The 21,349-nt window shown below is 31.9% G+C and overlaps 1 protein-coding gene across 5 annotated transcripts in view; it reads left to right on the forward strand.

The window, feature by feature from the left end:
• The window catches only part of NECTIN3 (nectin cell adhesion molecule 3), a 124,382-nt gene that overhangs the window by 32,088 nt on the left and 70,945 nt on the right, over positions 1–21,349 (forward strand). For 4 of the 5 annotated variants that reach the window (XM_037150140.2, XM_037150141.2, XM_053663090.1 and 1 more), the window contains exons 2-5: positions 819–1,160; positions 4,977–5,273; positions 7,918–8,035; positions 11,654–11,805. In XM_037150140.2, coding sequence (XP_037006035.2) covers positions 819–1,160; positions 4,977–5,273; positions 7,918–8,035; positions 11,654–11,805 — 909 coding nt within the window. Of the gene's footprint in view, positions 1–818; positions 1,161–4,976; positions 5,274–7,917; positions 8,036–11,653; positions 11,806–17,975; positions 19,825–21,349 lie in introns of those variants that run through there. The other variant, XM_037150139.2, reaches the window with a different exon arrangement.

The raw sequence follows: 21,349 nt of genomic DNA on the forward strand, positions 1-21,349 counted from the left end.
CCAAAGACATGTTTTATGTTTTTGTATAGTTGTCAGTGAGCAGTATCTTGCTTGACTTTAGTATTCATGAATGATATCTGTCTTACTTAGATTTGGTCCATTGCTTTTGGAACATAATTAACATTATAGGGGAACTTCCATGTCATTTTCTTTTAACTTTTGCTTGTGCCATTTTTTTCTTTATCCGTGAAATTGAACAAATTTGCATCATATTTTTGTTTTTAAATTCATGTTTTCTGGGAACTTGTGTATTTTAAATTGTTTTTGGAATAGAGATTTTTTGATAGAGGGAACCCTCAAAGTGAGATACTTTAATATTGTATTTGTTTTGACAGGTCCTGTATGCATTGGTTATCTATTACTGAGTAACAAGTTACTTTAAAACTTACTAGCTTTAGAAGAATGGACATTTATTACCCCCTTAGTTTCATTGGGCTGGAAATCCAGGCCTGGCTCAGCTGCATTCTTTGCTTCAGAGTCTCATGAGAATGCAGTGAAGGTGTGAACTAGGGCTGGGATCTCATCTGAAGGCCTGACTAGGGAAGCATCCACTTCCAAGCTTACTCTTGGCTATATCTAGTGCTTTTTCCCAATACAACACATTGATGGGTATTTGTTTTATTTGAGAGTCACTCTTTGGGTCTTACATTCAGCCTCTGGAACATCTAGTCCTGTTATTCAGTTATGAATGTGTTTGTGTAAGTGTGTACGTGTAGGAGGGGAAGAAAGGAGGGAGAGAAACAAAAGGGAAGGGAGATTGATTATATTTTAGCATAACATTTTTCTATTTTAAGAACTGTACTGTTTTTTTTCCATAGGTGCCTTAGCTGGACCAATTGTTGTGGAGCCACATGTCACAGCAGTATGGGGAAAGAATGTTTCATTGAAGTGTTTAATTGAAGTAAATGAAACCATAACACAAATTTCATGGGAAAAGATACATGGCAAAAGTTCACAGACTATTGCAGTTCATCATCCTCAGTATGGATTCTCTGTTCAAGGAGAATATCAGGGAAGAGTATTGTTTAAAAACTATTCACTTAATGATGCAACAATTACTCTACATAACATAGGATTTTCTGATTCTGGAAAATACATATGCAAAGCTGTTACATTCCCACTTGGAAATGCTCAGTCCTCCACAACTGTAACTGTATTAGGTAGGTATGCTTGAATTATGTATTTTGGTGGTAGTTGTGATGATTATAGTAAAAATATTTTCAAGACCTTAAAATGATTGAAATTATATATAAATTTCAGTTTAAAATGAAAGAATTCAAATACATTTTTAAGTTCTATTTTAAAATTCTATGATTTTAGGCTCTTAATTTAAGCAAAATCTTTTCTGTGTCTATCTACCTATTTATATAATGCTATGTGGGTCTTAGCTATTTTACTTTTTTTCACGAAAGGTGTTTTTTTATTTATACTAAGTACTGAGTTTCTTTGCCATACTTACTTTCATTATTTTCCCTCAAATTTCCAACTGTTAATTAAATTACCACCTTTAAACAGCTTTTCCAGTTTTAAAATGACTTTCTTCTTGGAGTCATTGACATGTCACTTTTTTTAAATCAAATTTTATTTATGCTATTGTGGATTTTTATATTTGAATCTTGGTTTATTGTTTCTAATGAAAGATCTTTTACTTTTTTTCTGTCTGATAACTTTAAGTTCATTGTGGAATTTAGAATGAGCTAATATATTAGCATTAAGAAAGCTACTTACAGTGAAAAATAGATTTCAAAATGCTTGTCAGTACATTTGAGTAGTAGAACAAGGGTTGAGGAGTAATAGCACCTTAGATATTTCAACTCAGATTGGGACTCCTTTAATGGGAGAAGTCTTTGCTCCTTTAATGGGGGAAATCTGACAACTTAACTTGTCAGGGATATTGTCAGATCTGCTGATAGCTCCCTACTCAATCCTTTTTTTCTTGACTCTTCACCCAGATGTTACTCCCTGATAAGCCTTTTGCACATACTTGGTCGCATTGTCTGCATTTGGAGACCAAATAAGTACACAGCCCCTAATATTTAATGTTATAATTTTAGTGTCTCTTGAATTCAGGAAAGCAATTTTGTACAAATTTGTTATATATTTTTTCATGTTGAGATAATATATAAAAATAAAATTAAAATCTTGGCTGGTGTGGCTCAGTGGATTGAGTGCTGGACTTTGAAGAGTTGCTGGTTCACTTCCCAGACAGGCCACATGCCTGGGTCCTGGGCCAAGTCCCCAGTAGGGGGTGCATGAGAGGCAACCACACACTGATGTTTCTATCCCTTTCTTTCTCCCTCCATTCCCTTCTTTCTAAAAATAAAATAAATACATTCTTTAAAAAATAAAATATTTGAGGACTTTATATGAGTGTCATAAGAGCTGTGGGAAAATATAACTTATGTTTATGAAATTGATGCCTTTAAGAAATGTTTCAGTTAGCAGGCAAGGCATAAATACTTGAAAAAAGAACCAAGTGTAGGACATCAAGATTAAAAAAAGGTCACAAAAAGTTGAGTGGCAAGAAGAAACTAGATAAATAGTTTGTACATGGAAGAGAGGGTTTGTGGGAATAAATGTTTTTGCTTTAAATTTTAGGAATGTCTCCTAAATTGATACAGTACTCAATGGTTTTAAACTCAAGACTGTTTACAATAATAGGCTAATCTTGATTTTACCCATGCGTACTTCTTTTACCTTCTCATTTCTTGCTTCTCCTCTTCCAGAACCCACATTTTATAATCATAGTAAATTATTTGTGGTTCTGTTAACACCTGTCTGTGTTTTTACATGTGTTTGTCCTTTTGCCTGGATTGCCTTGGTTTTCTCTTACCTCTCTCTTCCTACATTCTTATATTTAACTACTATTCACCAAACCATATCCTTCGAGAAGCTGTTCTTGAAATATCTACCTGCTCCACAATTTGATGATTTTTTTTCTTTTTTGCCATTGTATCTTGATCATGTCTTTATTGTAGTCGTTACCATACTGTTTTATTCCAGATTGTTTTTTTTCCACTGTAAATGTGGTGGAGTGCAACTTTGTACTTTATCACATATTATATCCTTTAAAGCCTATTAAGAGTTCCTGGTTTATAGCAGTCTCATATATTAATGTTATTTAAGTAGGGTATAGCAATGGGCTGGTGAATTAGGTAGTTTAGAAATGTAGGGAAAAATATAGCTGCCAGTTCTCAAATGGTGGCTAGGTCTGGGGTAGGCAAACAGGAAAGAAATTTAAGGAGAGTAAGTGAGCCAACAGAGGCAGAAAACAATTATAGCAGGGCAGAATTTCTTCATAGTTAGCACTTTTAAAATTTGGGACTGGAATTTGTTGTGATGAACTATCCTGTTCAATTTTTACAGGTGGAGTGGAATAGCAGTATTCATCGCTTCTACCCACCAGATATTAGTATCAGTCCCTCAGTTGTGACAACTTAGAGTATCTCTAGACATTGCCAAGTGTCCTCTAGGTGAGGGGATGGGAAGAGGTCACTCACTGCTGAGAACCCTCATAGTGAACCACTGAATAATTTGTTGATTGTTCAAAGGATTTTCAAAAAGTACAAGAATTAAAGGCTAGAATGGTAGAGTAGGACCACAATAAAGTAACTTGAATGTTAGGATGAGGAATTTGAGATATATGTTACTAGAAGTGTGAAGGTGTACAATGTTGTGCTTCTCATCTCTTCGCCTCTCAGGTTCTTGCTGTTTTAAAGTGTGGTTCATGAACTAGCAGAATTAATAATATCACTTGGGAACTTGTTAGAAATACAGAATTTCAGACCCATCTCAGACTTACTAGGTGAAAAATCTACATTTTATCAGGATCCCCAAGTGATTTATGTGCACAATAAAGTTTGAGAAATACCACTTTGACAACCTTCTCACCTTGCTTAGGGGGGGTAACTAACTCAGACCTGATTTTGGTAGTAATGTGATAAAAGTTGTCATTCAGGATGATCTGTCTGGTGTTTTTGATGAGTTAAGATGAAGAAGTCCTGAAATCATAACGCCTAGCCATGAGGCCATGAAGGTTTGAAATTAATTCACTAATTTCTGTTGCTTGGGTTAAGAAGTGAGCTATTACAAAGGAATAACTAGCATATCTTTGTAACTGATGGAATATAAGAAACAAGGAAGGTCTGAACAATAACAGGTCTTGAACCTTGGTGATTGAGTCATTTATATTACCATTAATTTAAAGGGGCATGTCTTTGAAAAATGTGTTAGGGATTGGTAGCATGAGATGATAGTTCAGCATTTGGTTTATTAAATTTGAAGATACATAGACATAAAATACCAGGCAAGTGGTTAGAAACTGTGGAATCAAACCTTATTTCAAAGTTGGAGAAAATTAGGGATCATCTGGGTAGTAGTGTTTATCAGATAAAAGTTATTAAGGGAGATACAAAAAATAATTAAAAACCTTAGATAGGAAGTGTTTAACATTAAGATTACATTTCCCTTCTGTGGAGCTTTCTGATACCAGAAAAACAAATAGGTGGCATGTACTTTCCAGCAAGTATTAGTGATGTTCCATATCAGCAGTGTTGGTTCTATACTTGTAACTTACTTTAAAATATATTTTCTTGTAATATTTTTGCTGCAAAAATGAAGCATTAAATATTAAAACTACTTTTTAAAGTAAAAATATCTTTAATTTCATAATGGAAATTATGAGTGATTTCACAGGACTCTTTTGTATATACTAATTATGAGAAGGACTCATGTGTTTTTATAAAGAAAAGTATATCTCTACAGGAGAGCCACCTTTGTAATGGTTATATAAAATCTCGGCTTCTTATTTGTCCTGGCTCATTGTTCCAAGAATCCATTTGATGTTGGCATTATCCAAGTGTGTTTAGATTTTATATGCAATTATTCCTAAATTTTAAAAATGTGTAGATGTGGTTTGAAAGGATATAAATACATTCTTAATTAAAATATAACTATTTTCTTTTAAATTTGAACAGTTGAACCCACTGTGAGCCTGATTAAAGGGCCAGATTCTTTAATTGATGGAGGAAATGAAACAGTAGCAGCCATTTGTATTGCAGCCACTGGAAAACCAGTTGCACATATTAACTGGGAAGGTGATCTTGGTGAAATGGAATCCACGACAACTTCCTTTCCAAATGAAACAGCCACAATCATCAGCCAGTACAAGCTATTTCCAACTAGATTTGCTAGAGGAAGGCGAATTACTTGTGTTGTAAAACATCCAGCCTTGGAAAAGGACATCCGATATTCTTTCATATTAGATATACAGTGTAAGTAAATTGTAACATTTGCTTTTTAAACACGATGTATTTTATTTTTATTTTCTTCCTTTAAAATGATTCTGCATCAGACTGTTTTTAGTCTGAATAGTTAGTATTCAGAAATTCTTAGTTTTTCCTTGTTGACATTTTTTCTTTAATATTTAAAATTTTACTGTGGACATTTCATTTAACCAGAACAATTTTTATCAATTTGTAATGGTGGACAATGATTTTAAAGTTACTCTCTAACTTAGAATTATTTAATTTTATCCTTTTAATTGGACTTAAGTGAACTTTGGAAATTTGTATCTCAAAATGTGCAATACTTAGAGACAGACTACTTCTCCAATCCATTTTATTCAGTTTTATTGATGCCACTCATGATGTTTTTATTTTTCAACAAGCCTTTTACTTTCTAAATGCATTTAAATTATTTTGAAAATCTATGTTCTTTCAGTATTCTAACCAGTTTTATTGATCATGTTGTAAGATTCTCACATAGGTAAAACAATATTTTAAGTGCATCATTGGGATAATATTCATTATAGGTAAGATTCAAAGCTGGCTCATGTATTTTTTTTTGTTAGGGGATACTCTATTTTATTTGTGTATGTATATGCTCTTTTCTTTATATTCTTTGTGTAGCATTTTAAAATTTGGGCAGGAGAAAAACTGATGGTGTAGATAGTTTATAGCAAAGAAAATGAAAATTAGGCAGGTTAGTAGTAAAATTAGGAGAGTTTAGGTTCTGTTATTTTTGTCCTTGCACAGATCATAAGTGTAGACAGGTTTGTGAAGCTGTTCTGTTTTTCTTTTTTTGGTATAATGCATGGAATTTTAAATTACACATATTTATTACACTTGATATAATGGTTTCTAAAGCTAATTCTGAGGATTTTTTCCCCTAATATTTACAGGATTAAACATGAGAAGATAATCTTCCGTGAATGTTATTACTATTGTATTCCTGAAAACAAATACCTTGTTTCCTCTTTTACTGCTCTGGAGAAGCCAGTTAAATTTTATTTTTCCTTTTCCTAACTTGATTTTATAGACTCTTTTGCCTTTTTCTTGTAAAATTCAGATCTCAACTATAAGTACTATTAATATTTTTCTTTCATATACTTTTTTCTTTCTTTAATCATGATTGAAATTTTCTTGTATTATGTATATTATTTTTGTTGGTTCGAATGCAATTCTAATATATAAAAATACTTTTTCTAATATAAGAGTTTGTGATTATTATTGAGGTTTTTCGACGTGCTTCTAAAATGTTGTTAGAATACTTATGACTTTTTCTTCTTTTTTAATTGGGACCTACAAAACATATCCCAATTGTATCCAAAATTTATCTCTCAAAATTTGGAGGTATTCTTTGGGGACACTTTATTAATACCTTTCCCATCCTCCTTTTAAAATAAATTAAACCCACTGATATCCATACTCTTCATTCAGCAGCATTTTTTAGTACAAATTTTGTTTCAAAAATGTTTGTTAATTCTTGGCATTTATAAGAGTCAGGTATTTCTTTTATTTTATGCTTATGCATTAAAAGTATAACTCTAGAAACAAATAATGATATCCATATATACAATAATACCCTGGAATACGATAATCAGTTTTGTTTCTAAACATAAATGAATTAAAAATTGACATATTTTTCCTGAAAGTTAGGCCAAAACATAGGTGCTCATTATACACACAAATATGGTAAATGTTACTGAGGGAGTCTTTCGTGACATTCCCAACCTCATCCCCAATTTAAATTAGGCTTTTCCTCTTGTCTTCTCTTTTGGCATCCTATTTTTTTCATAACAGGTTTTAGTAAATAGTTTTTAAATGTCATCCTTTTTTATTACTATTAAAATACTATTTTTTGAATACAGTCTATGTCTACCAAATACCTAAAACATTGCCTGTCATTTATTAGAAACTAAACAGTATGGTGGTTGAGTGAATGATTAGTATTGTTTTGTAGTTCGAAGTCATAAATTTATATTGCTGGTAGACCTGGATAATTGCTCATTAAATTAATTATATTGCACATATGCTAAAAGAGCTTTGGGCACATTGAGTGGATACAAGTTCATCTTTTAGAACAGTTGAGATCTTAGATAATTTACTTAAGTTATAATTATAGAAAGTTTGTGTCACATTGCTACCTGCCCATAGATTGATTGTGGTATAGGGAATCTAATCCCTGTAATTGACTTGATACCTCTTTGGGGATACTGCCTTTCAAATTAAACTTTTCATTAAAAACAGTTTTATTTGTTGATTTTTGTACTTAAATGCCATGTTTCATTATCAAATTAAGCATTTAGAGTATTTTCTTTGTTCATATAGTTCCACGTATTTCATAATAAACTCTTAAATTTTGCTTTTGGTGAATGTAGGTTTGCGAATATTATATTCAGTGTTTATAATAGAACTGTATGTTCTCATAGTTGCTTAATGTTTGAGTACTCATTGTTCATTTATGCACTCATTTGGTCAACTAATATCTATTGCATACTATCTTCCACATTGGTTATATGTATTGAGAAAAGGAAAAATTATTTGTATTCTTCTACAGTTTATGTTTATGCTGTGTCTTATATTTTATTTATCATTAGCAAACAATAATCTGTTTTGTCATGCATTTATTTTATAGATGCTCCTGAGGTTTCAGTAACAGGCTACGATGGAAATTGGTTTGTAGGAAGAAAAGGTGTTAATCTCAAGTGTAATGCTGATGCAAATCCACCACCCTTCAAATCCGTGTGGAGCAGGTAAATAATATTAGATACTTCTAAAGAGAATTTATTTAAAAGTGAAAAGTATTCTTAAATGCATAAAGTTGTTTTTTATCAGTGTAATACCTGACATAGTAATTGTTGAAAAGTAAATTTAATGAATAGTTTCTAAGTGTCTACCTGTTCCACCTCTCCCCACCTTCTACCCCCATAGTTCTGTTCCTTAGAGACGTTAGTGATTTTAGCAATTCTTTCTGGCAGTTAACCATTATAGGTCTGAAACTGCTACTTCCTGATTTACTAATTTTTAACACTGGTCACTTATTATGATAGATGAAAATTTATATCTACCCCTTCACACATGAATGTGCCCATTACCCTATTTTTCGTAACTCCAATGAGATTACTTTTAATTAAATTCTGTAATTATTATTTGCCTCTCTGTGAAAGGTAGATATTATTTATTGAGAATCAAGTAGTATACTGAAAGTCTTGCTTTTTTATTTTTTTGTCTAGAACTATTGTCACGGAGGGCTAATAATTGCTTGTTTTTACTTTTGTAGCTTTATCTGAATATCCTTCATTCTCTTTAAGTTTGAAATTTCAACTGTTAGAGTAAGGTTTTCATTCAGACTTTTTCATGACTTGGAGTACTTTCCAGCCCCTTCTTGCCTGCAGGGTTCCTTTTGAGAAAACAGCTGATAGTCTTGTGGAAACTCTTGTAGGTAACTGTCTCCTTTTCTCTTGCTGCTTTTAATATTCTCTCCTTATCTTTCATCTTGGGTGATGTAATTATGATGTGCCTTGGTGTGTGCTTCCTTGGGTCCAACTTCTTTAGGATTCTCTGAGCTTCCTGGATTTCCTGGAAGTCTGTTTCCTTTGCCAGATTGGGGAAGTTCTCCGTCATTATGTTTTCAAATGAGTTTTCAATTTCTTGCTGGTCTTCTTCTGGCACCCCTCTCATTTGGATATTGTAGTGTTTAAAGTTGTCCCATAGGTTCCTAAGTCTCTCTTCATTTTTTTGAACTCTTGTTACTTTATTCTGTTCTGATTGAATGTTTATTTCTTCCTTCTCCAAATCATTGATTTGCGTCCCAGTTTCGTTCCTGTCACTGCTAATTCCTTATACATTTTTCTTTATTTTACTTTGCATAGCCTTCACTTTTTCCTGTATTTTGAGACCATACTCAACCATTTCTGTGAGCATCCTGATTATGAGTGTTTTGAACTGTGCATCTGATAGGTTGGCTATCTCTTCATTGCTTAGTTGTAGTTTTCCTGGCGCTTTGATCTGTTCTTTTATTTGGGCCATATTGTTTTGCCTTTGTGTGCCAGTTACGTAGTAAGGTGCTGAACCTTAGGGGCAACCCACATTTCTGCATTGTGGCCCTGTATGTGGGGGCGGGGTCAAAGAGGGAACAATGTCCCTAGCTCAGCTCTCTGGGGACTTTCAGTCACTTTTTCTGCTACCCACAGGCAAATTGGGCCCTTCTGGTGCAGATTCCCTGGTGGGCAGTTTTGTGTACTTTTTAGGACCTCATGGGACTCTCCAAGGAATTCTCCTGTGAGTTGGGAGTTTCTCCCATCGCTGCTACCCCTACAGATTTTTACCGCCAGAAGTTTAGAGGCCCTGTTTCCCACACTGGAACCCTGGGTTGCGCGGTTTGTCTCACTTCCTAGTTGTTCTTCCTGGTTTATCCTCACACTAATGTGGGACTGCCTGCTCTGCCAGATGCCACCTTGTGCTCCCCAGTCCTCTAGCTGCCACCTTGCCATTAGTCCTCGCCACCCCAGCTGCCTTCTCTGCTCCTCCTACCAGTCTGGATGAATGTTTCTTCTTTAACTCCTTGGTTGTCAGACTTCTTACAGTTCAATCTTCTGGCAGTTCTGGTTACTTTTGTTTTTAAATTTGTTGTTGTCCTTTTGGTTGTGAAAAGAGGCAAAGTGTATCTACCTACGCCTCCATCTCAGCTGGAATTTCTAAAAGTCATACTGTTCTGGCTTCTCACCCTAGTCTCTGTAATTGGAGATGTCTTTTTTAAGGAAATCAGAATGATACTTCATAGAGCTTTTATGAGGGTAGAGACAATGAATATAAATAATGTATCATGGATACAAGAGCATAGAAGGTGCTTAGAATGTCATTTATTGGGAGTTCAATGTGATACAGAATTTTCTGGCTGGTTCATTTAAATAAACAATTTATAAAGTGTTGTAAGACATTGTTTTATACTGCTCAGAATTAAAGGGATTGGAATTTTGGGCCCAAAGTAAAGATAGTTGAAAATATAGATACAGTTTATATTTATTGTTATCCTTAGAAAAAGAATTCACCTTTTTAAAGTTGATGTTCTAAAAATGTTGTTTCCAAAATTCTTTGAGGAGGTTGACTGCTTTTGGCTTTTTAACCATTAGACTATTACCTTTATTCTTCATTGCTAAATTAAAATACCAGCAAGTGTAAAAGTTTTTACTGATTGTTCTTCTACCTCCTACCCTTGGGATCACAGAATAAAATTATCCCTCCTATTTTCCAGTGTTGATTCGCTTCATTCTGCCTTTTTTTTATTCTTTGTTTTTATTTTCTTTGTAATTAGTCGTTGGTCTCCTACTATGTATTTCTGTCATTGAAAGCAAGGATCAAATCTGACTTAGCTTTGTATCTCAGCAACACCAGCAGGAGGAGAGTAAGGTAAATAGTAGATGGCTGAGTTGAAAGAATGAAGAAATATTTTGAAGATCTGCTTAAAAATCAAAGTATAGTAATTAAGTGCCTGGATTTACTTTATTTTTATCTTCTTATCTAAAAAAATCTATGGCCTTTAAAACTAGTTTGAAAATAAAGACCTGATGGTGGGGTTTTTTTGTACCACAAGGATGGAAAGATAATCTATAGCAGTATACTTAATTTTGTTGCAGTGAATGGCTTTGTAGTTCTTATAGTGAGATTTTATTCCTATTGTGCTTTACAGCAATACTCAGTAATACACCACTATAGAAAGGACTTCTTAGTATAGGCACCATTTAAAAAGAGTTATTGATACCAAACGGTATCTTGGTTTTTATCATCACATGTTCACCTTACAAATGAAACTATTTTATAAGAAGACCCTTCTTGGTGGTTTAGAAACTAACCATGTTTGGATGGGGCACACTATAGACTTGTTCTGCATTAACTGGCGCTTTTTTAAATATGTTACAGAAAGGGCTAAAATATATCATGTACTTAGATTAGATGAACTTTCATTTAGAGAATTATAGCTATATCATGAGGTCTATAATTACCAGATAATTACTTTGATTCCTTTGATAAAATGAGTATTTCTATAAATAATGTTTTTCTAATTTTCCAGTTTTCTGAATTTAATTCTTTAAAATCACATAATTTTTTATTCTCTCCTTCCCTCTCATTTTATTTTGTTGGCCTGGGTACACTTACATGAATTGATAGTTTGAAAGAATTTGTAGTGGACTTTATTAGTTTAACTTATTAAAAATAAAAATGCACAATTTAGTATATGCATCATTTCATAGTGAATTTTACCCATACACTGCTGGTTCTTTCACTAACATCTCAAAATATCATAACTAAACAGCTATGAATGACTAGAGACTGAGGATATATAAAGTAATTTCATGCTTTTTCAATTCTAGGTTGGATGGACAGTGGCCTGATGGTTTATTGGCTTCAGACAATACTCTTCATTTTGTCCATCCACTGACTTTCAATTATTCTGGTGTTTATGTCTGTAAAGTGACCAATTCCCTTGGTCAAAGAAGTGATCAAAAGGTCATCTACATTTCAGGTAAGTTACCATCTACTTGCAAAATAGGTTATTTGAATTATTCTTATAATGACAGTCATAACAATAACACTGTGATCATGGTAGTAATTTATACTTGTGAAGATATAGGTTCCTTAGCCTGAGATTTTCCAAATAATCTAAAAGATATAATAAAGTAACCCTATCTGAAATAGAGGTACATGTGTAAACAGATAGGGCTTTACATGTGTCAAGTGGCATTTCTTTTACCTAATGTCAAAATGTCTATGCAACAACTTTATGTACATTTTAAGACCTCTGCATACAGTTAAATTTGCTGTTGAATAGTATTAAATATCTTACTTTTATAGGTAGTGTGCACCCTTTTAGGATTTTTTTTTGTCTTGACACTAAGAATGAACTCTGGGGTTTCTTTTGTTTATTTTTGGTAGCTCTTCTGCAGATAAGCATCTGACAAATAAAACAGGATATCAACTTTGATGACCTGGCTTATTAAATAACATTGTCACTCAATATGTTATTATATACCATATTGGATTACTGAGAAGTTGAAGTAGGAATGCTACTGAAAATGTTTTAATGAAGTAAAATTTAAAATGTCTTTTATTGTTATTTGTTAAACCACCAAGAACTTAAGATTTTTCACATTCTACTTGTTTCACTCTGAAAGCTTTTTTGTTAATTTGACAGTATAAATTTGAATATTCACCAAATATAGTTAGAGCTAAAAATATATTGTATCCTGGGTGTGGCTATAAATGAATTATCAATGGAATTCTTATTTATATGAATTATGTAAACTGTTTTGAGCATCTCCTATAAGAATGCAGCAGTCTTCATGTCTAACACATGGAAAATTAAAGGCAAAAGGAAGAGAACGTTGAGAAATGCAGGTTTGTATGGTAATTCTGTAATAGGTAGTTAAGATTTTCATTTCTGTTCAAATCTAAAATTAAATCAGACATTTTAGAGAAATTGTAACCTTGCTTTTGTTATATTCTCTGTTCTTGTATAATTACTCAACCTAAGAAAAGTACCTCACGTTATTTATCGCAATTTGTAGTTGTATGCTTATTTATGTACTTATCTGTCCTCAGAGTTAAACAATTTGTGTTCACTTTATTTATGACTTAGTTAATGCCTGGCATTTAATAGGGTCTCTTTCTAGCTCTATCTCTATCTCTTATCTTTTTTTTTTTTTTTTTTTTTTTTGCGTGAATCTTACAAGAAGCTTAGAGCTATGTACATCAAGAACCATCTGTTCCATCAGTTAGTGCTTTGGTAGAAATCTAAATGAGATGAAATATTAGTATACTAGTCCCCATTTCTTTCTAGGTTTTTATTTTTTTAAAAAAAGAACCTTAAAGCATATTTAAAATGTACTTATCCCAAGGACTGCTTGCTTTTCGTATGTGTCATACAAAATTTGGTGTGAAATATTACTTGTAAATCTTAGACTCAATGTGCAGTCTTTTAAATATTAAGGTTCCATGTGGGCATTCTTATATATACTGATAACAGTGATGATATCCTAAATTCATATCTTTTGGCATTCTGGGTCTACTTCCTTTTAGTCCTGACTTGTATGTCCAACTGCCTATTAATGATTATTAATCTTATGTAGAAGTATATATAGGCATTTACAACTTAAAATTTAAAACTGAGGTCCTCATCTTTTTTCTGTCCCTTGCCACCAAATCTCTTCCTCCAATAGTCTTCCTCCTAATTTTTTATATTTATCCTTGATTTCAGTTTTTTTCATATTCCATGCAATCCATCAAAAATGAATGTCAGATGTCTTATTTTTATATATACAGAACCTTACCAATTCCCCACTTCTAATATTCTGGTCCAAGCCATCAGCAACTCTTACTTAACTTATTAGAACAGCCATTTAATCTTTCTTCTTTAAATCTGTCATCAGATCAGCAGCCAGAATGATCTTTTTAAAGGGCATGTCAGATCATGGCATTGCTCTCTTTACACCTTCCATGGACTTTGAATTCTATCCACAATGAAAACAAAATCTTTACAATGACTTACAAGACTCTGTACATGCTCTGCTCCTAGATGATCTCTTTGACCTCATTCCTTATTTTATATCCCTTGCTCACTTGGCTTCAGTCAGATTGGCCTACTTGCCAGCATGAAAACAATAGGCATGTTTTTACCTCAGAATCTTTGCACTTGCTGTTTGCACTGCCTTGAATGCTCTTCATATATTCTTATACCTCTTTTTCTCACTCCCTTTAGGTCTTTACTCAAATATTACCTTCACAGTTGTATGTAAAATTGAGACCTCTCTCTTCTCACCTCTTTACTATTTTCTGTCATCCTTCTCTGCTTTATTTTGTTTTATAGTACTTATTGCCATGTGCCATACTATGTATTTTATTTATATGCTTGTCTCTTTTTTACCCCAACTAGTATATAAGTTCTAGTAGTCATAGGAATCACTACTGTATTCCCATCATTTTGGGTATAAAGTGATGATTATGTACTTACTCTTCTAAAAGGGGAAATCATTCTAAGTAAATACGAAAAATCACAGTTAATTGCCACTAAGGACTTAATAAAAAGATAGCGTTATGTGAGATGATGTTTTTCAAGTAACATCAGGAATTAGACATTACATATCTATCCAGTGTTTAATACAGTAAACTGTGCTGAGTTTATTTAAATCTTTAAGAGCGCCTTGATCAGGTGCCTAAGTTGGTTGGAGGGTTGTCCCTTACACCAAAAGACTGCAGGTTTCATCCCTGGTTAGCATGCATAGAGGAGGCAACCGATTGATGTTTGTTTTTCTCTCTCTCTCTCTTCCCATGTCCCTCTCTTTCTTTCTTTTCCTCTCTCTCTAAAATCAGTAAATATATATTATTGGGTGAGGATTAAAATAAATAAATAAATCCTCTAAGAGCTTCTTGGTATATATCAAGTATCCTACGTAAAATACTACCTTTTCAAAGTGACTAATAAAACCTAGTAGGCTTTTATCATACTAAAAGGTCATAATTTACACAGAGTAAATCATCAAACAGTTCATCTTTTTCATTGGAAAAAATTTCACCTCAGTATTAAAATTGATATTTGTAATTTTTAAAGTGATTATTTAAAATAGTTATTAAAGGAATATGTTGTGACTAGAGGCTTTTAGTTTCCAGTCATAAGCTATTCCTTTAACAAATATTATTTAGAGTAATTTCATTATTTTATTATACATTTCCCATATTGGAAAGCATGAGATTTTGGACGAGGTGATTGATTCAAGACTACAGCATTTGACTTCAGTTCTTACTCATGAGAGTACAATGGCTCTTTGACTCATACAAATTGACTGCAGGAAATTGTTGCTTTTGGTGTTTTCTTTTGTTTCCCCCCCCCCCCGATACCGCTTATTTGTCTTTGAGGATAGGGATATAAATTTTTATATATCATTTAAATTCGTCATGCCTAAAAGTGAAAATATATTTCTGTGCAAATCCTGAATTTCAAATTTTACTGATTTTAGGAACCAGACATATAAGACTTAAGAACCCACATTGTTAGCAATCCTTAAACTTTATTTAAATTTTATAGATTTTATTTACTTAAGCAATTCACATAAAGTCTAAAAGAACCAATTAATTTACTTTTTTAGCATAGTAATTATTATGCTAAAATATGCTTTATAGCTACAGAGGCCCTACTGGACTATTTTGTTTTCCCATTTGGCAGAACTCATTAATTTGAAAAAAGAATCTTAAGATGTTCTTCATTTAGGTGTGGAGAAATCGGGTCTACTAGTTCATTGATATTGTCATGTACTCATTTATCATACATTGAACAAAGAATATCAAAAAGTAATGTCTGACTGAAAAAAGTAAAAAATACTATTTGAAACTATTTTAAATCATGATAAATGATTACATAATGTTATTCTTCCTGACTCCTTACATGAATTTAACTTTCACTGTAACTCTCTCGAGGAAGGGAAGAATTCTAAAATATGAATAAATATCTTATATGCGTTGTTGCTTAAAAATACAAAATGATAAAGTATCAACACTAGTCCTACTTTTATCCAATCATATTGTTTTCAGGCTGTGCTGTTTTTAGCACTGGTTGAGGAGGGACAGTAAACTAAAAAATTACTAGAACCACTGTAAACAGGTATTTTGGGGACACTTTTTTTTAGTTAGATTTTCCTGAAAACTGTAATTTGTTAATTGTGACTTAGATACCACCTATGTTTGTGTAAATAGCATTGTAAGTGGAAATGGTATGTCAGTGATTGTTGGCTTTTTTTCAGGACACTTGGCAAAAAATGTTGTTATATATCCTACACTCGGTGAAAGTTCAAGTTCAGGTGTACACACTGAGAAAAATAGCATTTCAATAAGAGCTATCAAAAACTTTTAAAAAATTTATGTGCACAAAAATGTGTGAATAAGAAATAATTACTTAGGTGACTTTACTTTTGTTTAAACATGTTGATACTAGTTTATTGTAATACTTTTTCTTTGGGAATCAATGGAAAGATGACATTCAATACTTAAAACTTGAGCTTTCCATTAGACCTCCCTCTTCAGAAAATACATGAATTGTCTTACAGATGATTAATTTTTAGTTTATTCCTTTAATAGCTTGTTCTGTGAAGTTGGATCATATGAGGTGTTCTTACTTATAATACTAGAAATGATCCTGCAGTTTCAAAATTTTTTAAAGATTAAATTTATTCAACTATTGAATATGTTCTCATAAATTAAAACTTCCTTGATTCACTTACATATAATATGATACCTATTATTCACTTCAAGGTACTTGACAGGTTTGCCTGTTACGTTGGTTTACACTTATAGGAAATTAGTTATACTGTACTTTCAATTTTATACTGTACTTGCTAAATTTTTACCACATTCTGTACATATGGCATTCCGTGATGAAACCTGTTTCAGTAAGTATTTTTCTTTAGCTTATAATTTTAGAATAACTTACCCCATGTAGATTTAGTATTTTTCTAACAATCATTTTTTAAAAGCTCTATCAGTACCACTCATTTAAAAATTAATTACAGGAAATTACCATTTGGGTCATTTATTTTTATCAGTGAAGAAATTCAAGATTTTTTTTTATCTCATCCTTTCTTCAGACTCTTAGAGTTTTGTGTAACATGACCTACAAATGCCACCTAATTGATGATTAACCAATCTTTAATTTTTACTGTTTATGTTTAGTTGCTTTTTAATATTAATAGCTATTTTCTCTATATTCTAATGGCAGTACACAGGATCATTTGCATCTAATATTTAAGTATTAGAATGTTCTCTCTAAAATATTAGTTGCTCTTTTTGAGACTCCATCCTAAAGCAATATCACATTAAATTTTGCAGATATTGTTGAAATCCCTCAATTTCCTAAATGTTTAGATATTTTGCCCATTGGGTATAAACTTGATAATGACATTTGTATAACATTTTATAATTTACCTGTTTTTACTTTGTCTATTAGTTTCATTTAATAATAGTCTATTTGGCTAATACACTTTAAATACATTTTTTAATTACTAAATAATGGTGTATACAATATAAGTCCTTTTTTAAAAGTTGAAGAGTTCTCTTTATTTAAGGAAAATATTTTTGAGAGAATGATTAAACCAGCAGCTTATACTATGACCACTTAACAAGATTCTATAGTTTTTCATTCTTTTATAGATAAGTTCAGAGCTTATAAAAATAAACTATATTAGGTAAAATGAATATTAAGAAAACATACTTTTTTCATTCTTTCACTTTATTTTCTTGTGCTACTGGCTAAAAAATGTGCATTTGAATTATTTGATTTAATTTTTGGTATGATACTTCTTAAGCCAGCTGTGTATAGGACACTTAAGTAATGCTCTTCATTTAAAAAAAAAAACAACACATTTCTTTGAGTACACGATCACACTTAAACATAGATGGAATAATTTAGGATTTACACCATATATAATTTTTTATTTTTTCTTTATTGGTAATTGTCAGTTGTAATTTTTTAAAAAAATACTGTATAAGTGCCATTACACTCTAATCTTAAGCCAAATTAAGAATGAAAAACTATTGTTGTTATGAATATATATTCATCAACTGTGCTGTCTTTTCAACTTGCTGCTGAATCAGCCCTCATTGACATTCTTTGCCTTTCTGTGTCTTGTCTATCTTTACTGTTTCCATTAGATCCTCCTACTACTACTACCACCCTTCAGCCTACAGTTCAGTGGCATCCCTCAACTGCTGACATTGAAGATCTAACAAAAGAAGTAAAAAAATTGCCCTTCCCATTATCAACTTTGGCAACAATTAAGGATGACACAATTGGCACAATCATTGCTAGTGTAGTGGGTGGGGCTCTCTTCGTAATACTTGTAAGTGTTTTGGCTGGAATATTCTGCTACAGGAGAAGACGGACGTTTCGTGGAGACTACTTTGCCAAGAACTACATTCCACCATCAGATATGCAAAAAGAATCTCAAATAGATGTCCTTCAACAAGATGAGCTTGATTCTTACCCAGACAGTGTAAAAAAAGAAAACAAAAATCCAGTGAACAATCTAATACGGAAAGACTATTTAGAGGAACCTGAAAAAACACAATGGAACAATGTAGAAAATCTCAGTAGGTTTGAAAGACCAATGGATTATTATGAAGATCTAAAAATGGGAATGCAGTTTGTCAGCGATGAACATTATGATGAAAATGAAGATGACTTAGTTTCACATGTAGATGGTTCCGTAATTTCCAGGAGGGAGTGGTATGTTTAGTAACCACTAAGTGTGACTTAACTACGTACAATGTTTCATTCATAGTAGTTGATCATTTTCAGATTGTTCATACATTTTCTTGAGGAACAATAAGCTTTTTCACCTTGATTTTCAAGCTTGCTTTTTATATTCTAATTTGACAGATGAAAATGTAAAATCTGGGTTCAGTGTATCTGAGCTGCTTTACAGTTTTTTTTTCAATGCTGTACTACTGTCTCAAGATTTAAATTTTAATGCAGAGTACTTTATTGGTCTGAGCTCACAGGTAAGAAGAAATGTCAACAATAAATGTTATGGCTTTTTTGGTACAAAAATTTTAAAAAAGAGGAAACTACCTTGGTATTGTGTATTAAATGTTTACCGACGATTATAATAATCTCAATTATAATGCTTGTTAAACACACCTCTCAGAATTTATCACCACTAAATGATACATCATAATTGACTAATTCAAGAAATGTTTATATGTATTTTTAGTATACAAAAAAATTCAGTCTAATGAAACAGCTTTCCTTTTCAAACATTTTCTCTTTCTGCAAACAGAAACTTTACCTCTGCATTTTAATGAGCCTTGCCATAATTACTCTAGAGTGGCTTTTCAAAGATATTTTGTTGCACTAAAACTGTGGTAGGAAACTCAGTGAACATGATGTGTGGAAGAACACAATTAGCTGCTCAATATTTTTGGCCAGCCTACATGCAAGAATAATAAAACATGCCTTTTAAACATCATAATTATTACAGTGTTTTTCATCTCTGGAGGCCAGTTCTTATGTAGTCATGTGAACATGGATTTTGGTACAGTAAGTGGTAGTTTTGATGCTTTACGTTCTAACTATAAGAATAATAACGAAAATATGGTACACAGTTAAGTATAGTGAAAAGGCATTTCATTCTGTGTATGGATAAACATGGGAAAACTAGCATTGGAATGCCAGTTTTAGTAATGAGATATTTCAGCCAAGAATCTATACAAAGAATTTTCTAGACCATGTTGTTTTAGCCACTTAATATTGATATTGTTCCAATGGGTAATTATACAGAAAAAAGTTTAGATAAACTTGGAAACTTGATATTTAACAAGAACAATCTAAATTACAAAGCCAATTACTAACACTTGCTGATGGATATTGCAAACCATCCTCTTTTTCCTCCTAAATGTATGTATATGTTTCAAAAATTTTTCCGATTAAAACTGGAAACATGAGGGTTTTTTTGTTTTGTTTTTGTTACATAATTCATTAAGTATACTCCTTCCAGAAATGTATCTTTTGGAAAAAAATGTTATATAAACATTCAAGTGTGGATTTTCTTTATGAGGTAATTAAATTGCTTCTACTGTGGAGTCCTATAAAATTGTAATAATGACAACTATGTTGAAGCCCAAAGAATATGTTTTCTCTGTTGATGATTATTTGAAAAAAGGACTGTATAGAATTGCCTTAGCTGTTTTGCCAGGGAATTGAAGTGGAAGTTAATAGGAGAATCATAAATTAAATAAATTATTTTGTTAATAAAAAAAAGTAGGTATTTTTCTTTTTTACCATCCCAACTACCCCCTTCCAATCTTTGTCAAATCTAAAAGTTTTTTTAAAAGTGATTTATAGGGCAGATCTCTAACGTGTTCATAGAATTTTGTAAGTAGTTAAGGTTTTATTCTAAATTATAACCTGGTTTCCTTTATTTTAGTTATCAGTACTTTCTGAAAATTAGAAACCTATTTTCTTTCCCCAAACACTTAGTATAAGACTGTAATATCAGTTAAGGATACAGTTCAGTTCATTGATATCTTGTTAAAAATACCTGGTTTTAAATGTTAACTACTAATATACAAATATTAACTCTCTTTGGTCCAAGTCATTGGGAGAAAACTTTCTTAATAATACTCTGTGATTGAAGTGATTTTTAAAATTTAAGTATCAACAATGATATGGCCACAAGAAAGATGAGTCTAAATTTTCTTACCATGAATGATCTAAATTTGTGGCATATTTGAACAAATTTCATCTTCAGAACAATAACTTGTAATGTTATAATATATTTGAATGGTCACATTTACAATATTATAGTAATATCAAATTAAGTATAATCTGAAGGAAATTAGTAATGTATTTCAAGAACTATATTTCAAAAATAAAAATAAGCTACTTAGTATGAACTTTCTTTTATGTTGTGGCCATCGTGCAGTTAGGGTTTTTTATTTATTCTGGTTTGGCTGGAGGAGATACATGGAAAACTACAAGTGAGTATTTGATATATTCCTGTATCCTTAATCTAAAACATTTGGCAAACTAAAAGATTTCAAAATTTAAGAATCTGATGCTAATACTTAAAGAACTTCTGAAGCATTGCACTGTTGTTTATTAGAGCTTTATATATGTTTACTATACATAGAGACTTGTTTGTAAACATGAATAGTATGAAATAAACTTTTGTTAAATTAATTTTTGAAGATCAGTGATGTACACAGCCAGTTGATAGGTTCATATGAAAATCCTACTCAGAAAGATGAAAAATAGTAATTTGGCCATGTTTATATTTATTTCTTTCACAGTCTGAAATGGTTTTTTATTTTTGTATTTAGTTTAGGTTTTCTTTCACACTGGTTAAAATATTTCTATAATACAGTGGAGATGAATGTATCTCTTATTTTTATTAAAATACATGTAAATGTTTATAGGCTAGGGGGTTAGCTTTAAAAGTGATGTTAGCTAGGGGGTTAGCTTTAAAAGTGAAAGTACTTTGTAGTGTAAATATTTAATATTTTACCACGTGCCTAAAGGTTTCTAT

Source organism: Artibeus jamaicensis, unplaced genomic scaffold (assembly GCF_021234435.1).
Source record: "Artibeus jamaicensis isolate MK-2021 breed Jamaican fruit bat unplaced genomic scaffold, CSHL_Jam_final contig_3126, whole genome shotgun sequence".
NCBI lineage: Eukaryota > Metazoa > Chordata > Mammalia > Chiroptera > Phyllostomidae > Artibeus > Artibeus jamaicensis.